Source organism: Scheffersomyces amazonensis, assembly GCF_036850825.1.
Source record: "Scheffersomyces amazonensis strain UFMG-HMD-26.3 chromosome Unknown RJT21scaffold_2, whole genome shotgun sequence".
In the NCBI taxonomy this organism is placed as follows: domain Eukaryota; kingdom Fungi; phylum Ascomycota; class Pichiomycetes; order Serinales; family Debaryomycetaceae; genus Scheffersomyces; species Scheffersomyces amazonensis.
Window position 1 is genome coordinate 1874849 of NW_027042742.1, and position 13639 is coordinate 1888487.

Here is a 13639-nt window from a genome sequence, read left to right on the forward strand (position 1 = left end):
TAATAATGCCTCCTTTTCATTCTTGTTGTCAAAATAGTTATAATTTGGGTCAGCTTGATTCATAAAAAAGTCTATTGATAAATCTATCAACTCCTGTCTGATATACTCTGACATATAATTTTGATTCTGCATTTTGCTTGACTTCTATTCTCAATATTTTATAAAGTTGTAGATAATTGATGGTTAATATAGCATCTAAATTTTAACATGCTTGTATGCTTGGTGTATTAGTTAGTGTAGCAGTGTAGTATTATGCTATTTTTTGCAGCAACCTGCATGGATATGAAATTTTTCAAGTGTGTGAAAATCAATTGCGAAAAATATCAACAAACATTTTCAATAGCCGTGTTTATATAGTAAATATATGACGATAATAGTCATTATTGGCAAATGGTTATGAGTCAAGCAACATGTTTAAAACAAGGAGGATACAGAGGAAACGACGAGGACGACGTCAAAAAAGTTTAAGACCAAGAAATTCGTTTAAGGCTGCAAAGTCTAAGTCTCAGACTCAGTCGAAACACGTCAATGATAAAGATGTTAGTAAAGAATTACAAATCATGGGGTTACGCAAAGATTTGTTCTATTCAGATAAATCTGTAACTACTTCATACTCTTGGGATCGCATATTTCCTTTGATGAACTTTAACAGGACTAGTGACTTGACAAGACTGGTCAAGTTATGTTCATTGAAGGAATTATGTGTGAACAAGATTGCTCAAGAAGCTGATCATATTAATCCATCTTTACTAGAGGATATACCTTCAAGACTATGTTTAGATATATGGAAGAAAATCTTGTTTCATCACAATGATTCATTTGGATTATACATGATTTTTACTAATAAACTCTTTAATGTAGAAAATAAATTATTTACATCACAAGAGTTCTTTGAGAATCCACCATCATATAATGAAAGTCTAGGAATTGCTAGGAATAATGCAATAATAATGAATCGTCCTATTAGAGGGAAGTTTTATAGACTGGAAAATTTATTTGCCAATGTAAGTTTAGATGAGTTTGTCAAACAAATCACCAAGTGTCAATTCCCAACAAGTATATTGCTTGATCTATCATATATGAATCCAAAACATTTTAATTATGATGATTATTTTATGATTTTTAATATACCCAATCTACGAGGACTTGATCTTTCTAATAATGATATTATTGATGATAGTTTCCTTAATAGTCTATGTAATGCTATTAAATATTCAAAACTTCCTAAATTAAGTTCATTGCTTATAAATAATTGTCCAAGAATTACCCAAGCTGGCTTGAATCTATTATTGGCAGTCAGAAGAAATACAGATCTTAATTGTATATTGACATACATAGAAAGTGATTATAAAATAGATGAAATGTCGTGCATCAAATATAAATGGAAACGAGATTCAGCTTTAATTTCATACAGTAAATTATCTTTAGGTTTGAAATCATTTTCTAAATTTGATCATAAGAAATCAGATTTTAAGAATCCTCAAAATTCTTTTCAAATGGATTTAAAACTATCAACAATGTTATATAATTCATTGGTATTAGATTTTGTTGTTCAAAGTGAAAATTATGTTCCTGGTTCTATTGAAACCAACTCCTTAACGGCTGAAAATGGTTGGAAAAGAAGGACGCTTACCAAACCATTAAGTCGTCATGTATATATTCATGATAGTAATATGCCGAATACTATTATTGAGAGAAATAAGAAACGAGAATCTACTATCGATCAACTAGGTATAGATTATGATCAGAAAATTGTAACCAATGTTATACCCAATAAGAAAAAAGCAAAATCAATGATGAAGGCTGATGCTAAATCGTTCTTTTCTATATGATAATTATATAATAATTTTAATTTTACTAATGTACATAAAAAATGCAAGTTTATTAATCATAAAATACATAACAAATAAGTTAAGCTAAGCTAATTAAATGGATGTAAATTAAGTATCTCTCTTCCAGAGCAAATCCTTTAAGATTTGATTACCCTCTTGATTACTGAGTTGCTTTCCAAGAGAAATAGGTGATGGAGTATTTCCATTCGATGAATAAATCGATTGGAATCCTGTATTTAAAGGCTTACCATCATTAATTGAAGTTTGATTCCGATTCCCTAATGGAGCAGAACCATTCCCATTCCCATTATTCAAAAGAGCTAATAAATTTTGACCTTGAGAATTAGATTTTGTTCCAACCGTTGAAGCTTCACTCTTCTCCGGAGAACTGAAAAGTCCAGCTAATGATTCACCGGGCTTTAAAAGTCTAATCTTTCCAGATTTTGGACCTTCTGGTTTAGATGGTTGATTGTCACTAAAAAAATCTCTAGGTTTTGTATAACCAGATTCTTGTGATATACCATTTTCAGGTACATATGGATCAATCAAATGATCGACATCTTCTTCATCACTTGCAATATCAAAGTTACGGAATGATTTACCTAAAATGTCCTTATTTAAAGCATCAAAATCATCAAAATCTTCAAAATCTTCGAAATCTTCAAATTCTTCTGATGGTTGTGGAATAGCTTTATTATCTGGAATTGATGATGATGTTATAGAATTCTTCTTTACATTAAGAAGACCCAATAATTCAGTTGAATGTTTACTTGGAGATTTTGTAGACTCCTTTGAATGATTGATTGAATCTTTATTTTGAGAAAGCAAATCAAGAAATTCATTTGGAGATTGTGATTTAATTTCTTCTCTTACATTAGGAGTTTTATTTTTATTCAAAAGGGCCAACAAATCATTACCATGTGCCTTTGACGATGGAACCGAAGACACAGGAATTTGTTGTGAAACCACGGTTGGAGCCACTGGTTGTGGAGATTTATGTAAAATATTAAGTAAATCTTTTGAAGCATCCACAGATACAGGTATTGGATCCTTTGGTGGTAATGAAGATTCAACAGAAGGTAAAGTCTGTTGTTTAGGTTTCAATAAATCAAGAAGATTATTTGAAACTTTAGGTACCGTTTCATCCTTAGATGATGAACGTGGTCCCGGTTTAGGAATTTCCAATTCAGCTAGTGAATCTGATTTCTTTGGCTGAGGATTTCCTATTAAACTCAACAAATGGTTTTTTGATACCAGTTGTTGGTTAGGTGCTCTTTTTAAGATTTTAATTTTTCTTCCCCCAGTTGTACTTGAATTTAATTCTCCAGAAGATTCTAAAGATTGTTCAAGTTCATTCAGGGGTATATATGAGCCCAAAGTAGTATTATTTGAAATAGAATTATTATTATTATTAATACTATTACTATTATTATTATTATTATTATTATTATTATTATTATTATCGTTCCTTTTATTTAAAACATCAAGTAAAGAACGACTATTAGATTCTGGTTTTGAATCTGATGAATCTTTCTTAAAAAGAACATTCATAATTTCTTTTCCAGAAGAATTAGATTCAACTTTATCAGATGATTTAATTGAAGATTTAGAATTAAGTATAGATAAAAGTTCCTTTGGATCAGCCAAATTAGATGTACCAGCAACTCTAGGCTTTTGAAATGTACTTGGATTTGGAGGTTGATGATCAATTGGACTTGAAATTGGAATATTATTATGAAGTTGAGATTGATGAGGAACTGGAGTTAAAATTGGACGGAAAGAAGGATGTTGAGGAGCAAACATACCTTGTGGAGGAGGAATAATTGGAACAGGAACAGGAACAGGAACAGGATTATAAGTTGGATAATTAGGAGGAGGATAAAAGAATGGAATTTGATTTTGAACATGTTGAGGAAGAGCAAATTGAACAAAATTAGCTTGTTGTTGAGGAATTCCTCCTGGAATTGGAATTACATCATTTTGATCTTGATCATCCTTTGGTTTAACTTGTTGAAGTATATTTAATAATTCTCTACCTAAATCAGCATTTGATGGAGGTTCAGTTATACCTAATAATTCTTTTAAACCTATTTCAGCCTTTAACATTAATTCACGTTCATTAGTAAAACCTTTACTTTTATTAATCCATTTAGTTAAAGGTTTAATAATAGAACTAACAACAAAATATTGATTTGGTTTTGCTTTAATCTTTTTAGATAATGATTGAACATCATGCCATTTAATTTCTTTAATTTCATTTCTTACTAAAGGTTGAAAATCAAAATCTTCTGGTACATCTTCTGCTAAATAAATTTTAAAATTCTTTCCAGAAATTGTTCTTTCAATTACATCATTTTCATTAATATAATCAGTTGCATCAAAACTTGTTTCTTCTTTAACTTCACGAATTGCACAATCAATATCTGATTCATCTTTTGAAATTTTCCCTCGAGGAAATGACCAAGTATTTGATTCAGATCCTTTTACTAATATAACTTTTGATAAATCTTTATTAAATAATGCAATTCCTCTAACTGGAATAATTGATTTATATTTACCAAATCTTGAAATTGCTTCTGATGGATCTCCCCATTTCCAAATTAATGGACATTTACTTAAAAATACTGAACAAAATGATTTCATTTTCATTGATGGAAACAGAGGATTCAATTGACGAATAAAATCAGTATAAAACCATTGAGCTTCTTCAACTTGAAAGAATACTCTTTCAATTGATGATAAATCTTCATCAGGAACATTAACAAGGAATCGAACTAACAAATCTTCAAGTATATGATCAAGCGACGGTGTTGCTAATCCGTCTCGCAACTGTATAGACATGTTAATGTTATAATATGTGATTTGTAATACTATATAATTAATACTTTATAATTAATGTTTATTATGATTTATGAACCTTGGCCTTGGCCTTGTGAAGCTTTTGGGTTCGGGTCAATTTTGCTTTGTGGTTTTGTGCGGGTAACTGTTGGTTTATGTGCACCATAGAATTAATTTCCAAGACATATTAATTATACATTTATTATAGATTTATTATAGATTTATAATAGTTAAGTATAAGTTTATAAGAAGATGAATAGGATGAATAGTTCAAGTAGTAGTAGAGTAGTGATACGATCATTATGTACTAGTCAAAAATTACTTAATGCTGAAAAGAAACAATATACTCCAGCCTTTCTTAAAACTATAAGTAATGCAACTAAATCACCATTAAGACAATCTATAGCCATTACAAGACCTATAGGATTAGAAAGACCAACAATTATCAATAGTAAACATAATCTGTTTCAAATAAGTGGGATATTTAAAGAATTATTTGGATCTGAAGCAAAAGAAAGAAGAAGAGAACTGGTAGATTATGATCTTAAACATTCTTTATTTTATGAAGCTAAATCATTTACTAATACTAAGGGTAAAATCTTTACCCCACCTATTTCTTATTTTAAAAAGGAAAAGGCAAAATACTTTCCAAATTTTATTGCTCATCCATTAATTGGTCCTGAGACTGAATTTTATCAATCATTAAAGGGGAAAGTGAGTATTGTAAGAATGTTTTCAAAACAATCAGCATTTGATTGTGTAAAGACATATTTTGAAACTAATAAAGGAGATTTGGCTACTGATAAATATAGTGAATTTTTATCACAACATTCAAAATCACAAATAATAGATATAACTTTACCAAATAGATGGTATGAAGGTTATTTCTTAAAGAAAGCTAGTGGATCTATTTTGAAGAAATTACCAATAGAAAGAAAAGATAAGTATTTCATTCTTCCTTTACTGGAATTTCCATATTCTGTACGTCAACAATTAGTATTTGAAATCTCAACTACAGGATATATATATGTGGTTGATCAAGATGGTAAAATTAGATGGTGTACTAGTGGTAATGCCAATCCAGAAGAATTAGCATTTTTAAATAAATGTATTTCTAAATTAGAACAAGAATTAGACCAATCTCAAGTAAACAATATAGAAGAAGTTTCATCTGAAACTAGTGCTTGATTATATAGTTACACCCTAATTAATTACCTTGTATATATGAATGTATGATAATTTGCAACTATTATTTTGAATCCATATTTTGTTACCCGCATTTCCTCGCTTCTTGCTTGAGAGATGGATTCTCATACATTACATTTTTCAGCATTGCTAGTCAATTCTTTTTACACTACAACTAATACTATGTATACAAATAACTATATATAGTATATTTGACATTATGTCACTATAAATCGTATGTTTAACTAATACACATTGGCTAATCAACCTTATACTTGATAATGATGAACTTTTCAATTGGGAATCTCTCTGACTTTAATCCAAAAACAAAACCCATGGAGAAAACCACATATAATTGATTTCTGATATAATCAAGTTTAAGAGATTATAATTTTGCCATTTACAATTCTATTGAATTCATTATACTAACTCCTTACAGGTTATTCTAAGCAATATTAATTCAATTTATTAATTAAATGTAATCTATCTTTTATGTAGAATATAAATGTTTATATTCGTTAAGAATACAAATTAGATCACGTGCTTATACCGTTTAGGGTTACAGCCCTTATACTCTAATACTTTCACGTGAGTCGCATATATAAATTTTAGCGTGTAAGGAACAAAAAAATCTTGTAGTATCGCGAAACCCTGCAACCAATTTTTCAAAATTTTAATTGATCAGTTCTTTACTATCAAGTGTTTTAAAGATTTAACAACGTCAAATCCCATAACAGTACACTCAAGATGTCCGCTCCAATTAACAAGGAAAAAGTTGAACAAGAACAAGAACAAATCCACAAGATTAGAATTACTTTAACCTCTACCAAGGTTAAGCAATTAGAAAATGTTTCTGCCAACATCATCAAGAATGCTAAGCAAAATGACATTGTCAAGAAGGGTCCAGTTAGAATGCCAACTAAAGTCTTAAAGATTACCACCAGAAAGACTCCAAATGGTGAAGGTTCTAAGACCTGGGATACTTTTGAAATGAGAATCCACAAGAGAGTTATTGACTTACAAGCCCCAGCTGCTACCGTTAAGAAAATTACTCAAATCACTATCGAACCAGGTGTGGATGTCGAAGTCACCATTGCTGCTTAAGCATGTTGATTGTTTCGATTATCATAAACATTCCGAAAAAGTAGATGGTAGTTGTTAAATACTATATTGCTTTTTATATTACCATATTTTTTTATTCCATTTTTATTATATTTGTTTTTCATTAAATCATTTATTATTTTGTTAAGTTGATTGATTAGAGGTGCACAAGCGTTTAAGTATGAAGTCAGCAGAGGTGTAACAATAGAACTAGTCTTTATTTATATTGATGGTTTATTTATTTTTAGAATCTGGAGACATTATATCCAAAGGCTCTAGGCGTGCCGTACATTTTAGTTAATGTGCAGACGTTGAAGGTGTTAGCTATCAGGTTTTGGTATAATAAAATCATTCAAGTTAACTTATAATTATATAAAATTTTTTTTGAAATACTGGTTGAATTAATGAATAATAAATTTTGTAGTATATAGCAATATGCTACTTAACTCATGTATAGTTACTTCTTTCATATATATTAATTTCAATTTTATTACTTTTGAATTATAAACTTGCTAGTAAATCTTTGTTATAAAATTATATCAACCATAATGATGATCATTATTATAATTGCTGCAAATGCAATAATAACATTTCCTTATTATATTTTGTAATTCCGCTAAATATATTTGTGGGGGGCTGTACACGACCCTTTTTTCCTACTCCAGAAATTCCCAATCTCGAGGAGCGATGAACCAATCCTATAACCGATAATAGAGTTCTTTATTTAATAAACCAATTGGCATATAAGTAGGATTTATTAATTATCGTCAACATTTAGTAGGGGTTGAGTCATTAATTTTTGTATAGTTTTATTTTGTTTAATAAGATCATCATTTGTGTGAGTTGTGAATCTTTTATATTGTAATATTACCCCCTCCATCCCTCAGCTCATTATGGTCTATGTATTTGCAGTCAGATCTCGACTTCTATACGTAAGTAGTAAGCAATTACAGTCTATAAATAGACGATTGGTAACATCGGTATCGAATCCATCATCAAGGTTATTAAAAGGTAGTAAAAATACCAATATAATTAATTCAAAAGCTAGACGTAATGGAGGAACTTCATTATCACCATCATCAAGGTCATTAACCACTAATTCAACAACTGGACAAAATAATCAACTGAAACAGCAAGAGCAACAAACAAATAAACTATTTAGAAAGAAAAATGCTGCATTAATCTCTGGCATCATAATTGTTGGTTCATATATTACTTTTAATCAATCAAATTATTATAATTTAGATACTTTACCTTCAGGACCAGGAAATGGACCATTTAATTCAAATTCAAGATTAATTCCATCATCTACAACAGTATCAGATGCAAAATATTTCTCAACATCAACTTCTTCATTACATCAAAAAGATGGAATTAGTCATCAACAACATAAAGAAGGAGTATTTTTATTAAATGAAGAACAAGTAAGTACTAAATTAAGACAATTTGAGGAAAGTTATTTTGTAAATAGAGGTAAAGGAGTTACAAGATATGATATTTGTCAAGTACCATCTAATTCACCTATTGAAGATGATAGAGCAGAAGAAATTGTTCAAGTTCCAATTTTACAAGATAATAATATTAGAACTTCAACTGATTGGATGTTTTTTGGAATTTTTGATGGACATGGAGGTTGGACTACTAGTAGTAAATTAAGAGATCAATTAATTAGTTATATTATTCAAGAATTAGGGACAATTTTTAAACCTGCTAATGAAGATAATTTAAGATTTGTACCAAATAGTGCAACTATTGATCAAGCAATTAAAAATGGATTTTTAAAATTAGATCATGAACTTGTTAATAAAAATATTGAAAAATTATTAAATGATAATAATAAAGCCAAAGCTGCTGAATTATTAATGCCGGCATTATCAGGTTCATGTGCTTTACTTTCATTTTATGATACAAATTCAAAATTATTAAAAGTAGCTGTTACAGGAGATTCTCGAGCTATTTTAGGATCATTTAAAGATAATCAATGGACAGTTAGACAATTAAGTATTGATCAAACTGGTTCAAATCCAACTGAAGTTGCACGAATTATTAGTGAACATCCTGATGAACCAAAAGTTATTAGAAATGGTAGAGTTTTAGGTAGTTTAGAACCAACTAGAGCATTTGGAGATTGTCGTTATAAATTACCAGCCGCAATTCAAGAACGTATTTATAAACAATTCTTTGGTAAAAGATTACCAAATCATTTACAATCACCACCTTATGTTACAGCTGAACCAGTAATTACTACAACAAAAATTAATCCCGAAAATAATGATTTCTTAGTTATGGCATCAGATGGATTATATGAAATGTTAACTAATGAAGAAATTGTTGGATTAGTTGTTAAATGGATGGAAAAGGAAAAATTAATTAAACCTCAAACATCATTTTGGAATATATTTGGATCAACGGAAAATAAATTACCTGAAGTTTCTGATGTAACAAATGATAAATCATCTAAAAAGCCAATTCGTAAAACAAGACCATCATCAGGGGCATTTTTATTAGAAGATAAAAATGTTTCAACTCATTTAATTAGAAATGCATTATCTAATGGAGGGTCACGTGAACAAACAACGATGTTAATTTCAATTCCTAATCCAGTTTCTAGACGTTATAGAGATGATTTAACTGTAACAGTTGTATTCTTTGGTGAGGGTCAAAATGGAGAAAATGAGCAAGGTAAATTAGAAATCAATGCTGATGCGACTGCTGGAGGTATTGATGCTGCCAAGCCAAAGTTATGAAGATCCCAATCTATATACAGTATATGTACAGTATATAACTACATCATATATATATATATATATATATATATATATTATACTATATAACTACATACATGCCTAATAAATAATTATTCAGGTTTTATACTTTCTCTACTACTGTATAATTCATAGTGCCTAACCAGTACGCGCGGAAGGTTTGCCCCACACTGGGAAAAAAAAAATGAACCGAGCTTCGACTAGACCATCGGTAATTGTGAGTAGACTTTAAATTTAAGTCGGCAATTATTGATTAAATCAACGAATTACTGAATTTGATAGACTTATACAATATACAGTGTATATAGTGTTAGTATTTAAAAAGTATGAGTGACATAAAATCAGAAGATATAACTGGAACAGTAGTTGAAAAGGTTCAAGACACCATATCCGAAACTGATCCAGAATCTAAAATTACTACTACAAGTTCAACTACTACTACTACTACCAAAACAATTATTACATCTAATGAAGATGATTTGGATGATTTGGATGATTTATTGGATGATTTTGCCGATGATGTATTAAGTAAACCTCCAGGATCAGCATTAGAAACAGGAACAGGACCAGTTGGAAGTGGTGAAGATAAGAAAAGTACTGGTGGAAATGCAAATATTGAAGATGCAGAATTTCAAAATGGAATTGCTGAATTAATGAAAGATTTAAATATAGAAGATAGTGACACTAAAGATCAATTTGAAGATTTAGTTAAACAATTTGAATTAAATCATCGAGAAGAAATTGAAGCTGAAGAAAAGAAACCAGGAAATTTTGAATATGTTATGAAAGAAACTATGGAAAGATTAAAGAAATCAGGAGAAACAGTTGATGAAAAAATTAATAATGATGCATCAAGTGCTAATCCTGAAGATATGTTATCACAATTATTAGCTGGACTTGGAGGTTCAGGACCAGGAGCAGGACCAGGTGGTGATGGTAATTTTGATATGTCAAAATTATTAGTAGATATGTTAGAACAATTATCATCTAAAGAAGTTTTATATGAACCAATTAAAGATCTTAATACTAAATTCCCAGATTATTTAAAGGAAAATAAAGAGAAATTATCTGAATTTGATTATACTAAATATAACAAACAATATGATATAACTAATGAAATATTATCAGTATTTGATTCTCCAACTTATGATGATAATAATAAAGATCAAAGAGAAAAAGTTAATACTTTATTAGAGTCTTTACAAGAATTAGGTCAACCTCCAACTGAATTAGTTGGAGATTCAAATGATTTCCCAGGTTTAGGAAATTTAGGTAAAACTGATAATGATGCACTTGATTTTAATACTAAAGATTTACCACCAAATTTTGAAAAGGAATTAGAAGAAGGATGTAAACAGCAATGATTCATTTATGTATATATTTATATATATATTATACATATATATTTATTTATTAATTCTACATATTTAAACCACTTCTATTAGAAAATTCTTGATAATATTGTAACATTTCTGGAGTAATACCTTTAGAAATTCCCTTTAAAGCATAATCAAAATGTTTCTTTAATACTTGATTAGCTTGTTTATTTTCTGTAATAGCTGCTAAACCAGCTTCTTGACATAATAATGCCACTTCAGCACCAGAGCATCCATCAGTTAATTCAGCATATAATTTAAGATCAACTTCATTTTCATTTAAATTAAATTTATTACAACCTTTAGTTAAAATTTGTAGACGAGCTTCATAATCAGGTGGAGCAACATAAATATGACGATCTAATCTTCCAGGTCTTAATAAAGCTGGATCGATTTCTGTAGGTTTATTAGTTGCAGCAACAATTACTACTCCCTTTAATTCTTCAACTCCATCAATTTCATTTAATAATGAAGTTAATACATTTTGAGATGCAGTAGTACCAGAATCTCTATCTCCTGATATAGCATCAATTTCATCAAAAAATATAATTGAAGGAGATGCTGTTCTTGCTTTTCTAAATATTTCTCGAATAGTTCTTTCTGATTCTCCAACATATTTATTAAATATTTCTGGACCTTTAACAGCTAAGAAATTTAATCCTGATTCAGTAGCTAATGCTTTAGCAGTTAAAGTTTTTGAACATCCTGGTGGTCCATAAAGTAATACTCCCTTTGGAGCCAGAATTCCTAAATTCTTAAAAGATTCAGATGCTTCAAGTGGTAACTGTACTACTTCAATAAGTTTTTGTTTTAATTCTTCTTGTCCTCCAATATCATCCCAATAAACTTTAGGCATTTCTAAAAAGATTTCTCTCATTGCTGAAGGTCTAATTTCTGGAAGTGCTTCTAATACATCATTAATTGTAACTTTAATTTCTTGTTGAGGAATATTTAATTTTAATCCTCTATTAATAGCTTTCATAACTGCTTCTCGACATAAAGCTGTTAAATCAGCTCCAACATATCCATGAGTTTTTGATGCTGCCACAGTAATATCTTCTTTTGTTAATGTACATTTTGATTCATTCATTTTAGTAAATAATTTAAGTAAAATTTCTAATCTAGCATCAACATCAGGTATACCAATTTCAACTTCTTGATCAAATCTACCTGGTCTTCTTAAAGCTGCATCTATTGAATTTGGTCTATTTGTAGCTCCTACAACAACAATTCTTCCAGAATCTCCTAAACCATCCATCATAGTTAATAAAGTAGCTACTACTCGAGATTCAGTTTCTCCACTATCATCAGAATTTCTACTTGGAACTAAAGAATCAATTTCATCCATAAATATAATTGATGGTTGAAATTTTCTAGCTTCAATAAAAATATCTCTAATAGCATTTTCTGTTTCACCTAAATATTTAGATACAATAGATGGTCCATTAACTGTAAGTACATGAGCATTTGATTCATTTGCTACACATCTTAATAACATAGTTTTACCTGTACCTGGTGGACCATGTAATAAAATTCCTCGAGGAGGAGATATACCAAATTCTGAAAATAAATTGGGATTATGTAAAGGTAAATCAATACTTGATTTTAATAAAGAAATTTGTTTATTAAGACCTCCAACTTCAGAATAATTAGCAAGATTTGGTAATTGAGGATACTTTTTCTTAGATGGTAATAATAAATTACTAGATATTATAGTAACTTTGGATTTTATATAAAGATAAGTTGGTGATACTGTTTCAGTAATTGTTGTTATATCATTATTACTACTATCATTCCCATTAATTGAAAGATTCAGAAATGATTTTTCTACTGAATTATAATCATCTTCATTAATATCAATTATTATAATATCAAGATATTCATCATCTTGTGAAGGTACTTGAACAGATAATTTCAAACCTGGAGAAATTATACCTACATCATCTAAGGCTTTATCAATTACCTTCATTTGATCATTTGAAATATCATGACCAATATTCACATTAATAGTTTTAACATACTCTGGTTGTTTATTATATTTTATAATCTCTACTCGATCACCCAATAGAATTCCAGCAAGATTTCTTAGATTTGATGATATAGTAATAACATTTTTATCTAAAATATCATCATCACTAGCAATAGTCGCAATTATACCAGGATTACCACTATCAAATTTCGCAATATATACAAAACTTCCCAGTGCGATCTCTAAACCTTGAAGAATTTCAGACTGTATATATACTTTGGTTATATTCTTAACACCATTTTTATGAGATGGTCGTACAATAAATGATTTAGGAATTTTAATCTTTTTAGGATTTGTCCCATCAGTAGGGATAGGAGTTCCTGACTTTTTCTTTGACCCACTACTACTCTTTGATGACATATAGTAAATTGAAATTCTTATACGTTGACTAACTTTAAAATATGCAACTAATAGTAATAGTAATAATAAATAGTGAGGGAGATAGAAGTAGTGATGGAAATGGAAATGGAAATGGAGATGGCTGCGATGTACACTAAAAAAATTCTGGACTAG

The 13639-nt window shown here is 29.3% G+C and overlaps 7 protein-coding genes across 7 annotated transcripts; 5 read left to right on the top strand and 2 right to left on the bottom strand. All coding sequences in view use genetic code 12, as the record gives it.

Moving 5' to 3' along the window:
• Window positions 1-365: 365 nt before the first annotated feature.
• RJT21DRAFT_119159 (uncharacterized protein) lies at window positions 366-1859 on the top strand. Its single transcript, XM_064881293.1, has one exon. The coding sequence runs from the start codon at window positions 411-413 to the stop codon at window positions 1830-1832; it is 1422 nt and encodes a 473-aa protein (XP_064739782.1). The 5' UTR covers window positions 366-410; the 3' UTR covers window positions 1833-1859.
• On the bottom strand, window positions 1860-4854 carry DCP2 (decapping enzyme complex catalytic subunit). The gene has a single exon (XM_064881294.1). The coding sequence runs from the start codon at window positions 4671-4673 to the stop codon at window positions 1941-1943; it is 2733 nt and encodes a 910-aa protein (XP_064739783.1). The 5' UTR covers window positions 4674-4854; the 3' UTR covers window positions 1860-1940.
• Window positions 4855-4931: 77 nt separating this feature from the next.
• Window positions 4932-5858, top strand: RJT21DRAFT_112970 (uncharacterized protein; the record flags this gene model as incomplete). Its single annotated transcript, XM_064880129.1, has 1 exon — window positions 4932-5858. The coding sequence occupies one exon, from the start codon at window positions 4932-4934 to the stop codon at window positions 5856-5858; it is 927 nt and encodes a 308-aa protein (XP_064739784.1).
• A 744-nt stretch (window positions 5859-6602) lies between these two features.
• On the top strand, window positions 6603-6959 carry RPS20 (40S ribosomal protein uS10; the record flags this gene model as incomplete). Its single annotated transcript, XM_064880130.1, has 1 exon — window positions 6603-6959. One exon carries the CDS (start codon window positions 6603-6605, stop codon window positions 6957-6959), a length of 357 nt encoding a protein of 118 aa, XP_064739785.1.
• Window positions 6960-7673: 714 nt separating this feature from the next.
• On the top strand, window positions 7674-9821 carry PTC5 (type 2C protein phosphatase). The gene has a single exon (XM_064881295.1). It carries the CDS (start codon window positions 7850-7852, stop codon window positions 9701-9703), a length of 1854 nt encoding a protein of 617 aa, XP_064739786.1. The 5' UTR covers window positions 7674-7849; the 3' UTR covers window positions 9704-9821.
• A 127-nt stretch (window positions 9822-9948) lies between these two features.
• Window positions 9949-11163, top strand: PEX19 (Pex19p). Its single transcript, XM_064881296.1, has one exon. The coding sequence runs from the start codon at window positions 10048-10050 to the stop codon at window positions 11083-11085; it is 1038 nt and encodes a 345-aa protein (XP_064739787.1). The 5' UTR covers window positions 9949-10047; the 3' UTR covers window positions 11086-11163.
• RJT21DRAFT_24228 (AAA family ATPase) lies at window positions 11113-13634 on the bottom strand. Its single transcript, XM_064883850.1, has one exon. The coding sequence runs from the start codon at window positions 13484-13486 to the stop codon at window positions 11141-11143; it is 2346 nt and encodes a 781-aa protein (XP_064739788.1). The 5' UTR covers window positions 13487-13634; the 3' UTR covers window positions 11113-11140.
• Between the last annotated feature and the right edge of the window lie 5 nt (window positions 13635-13639).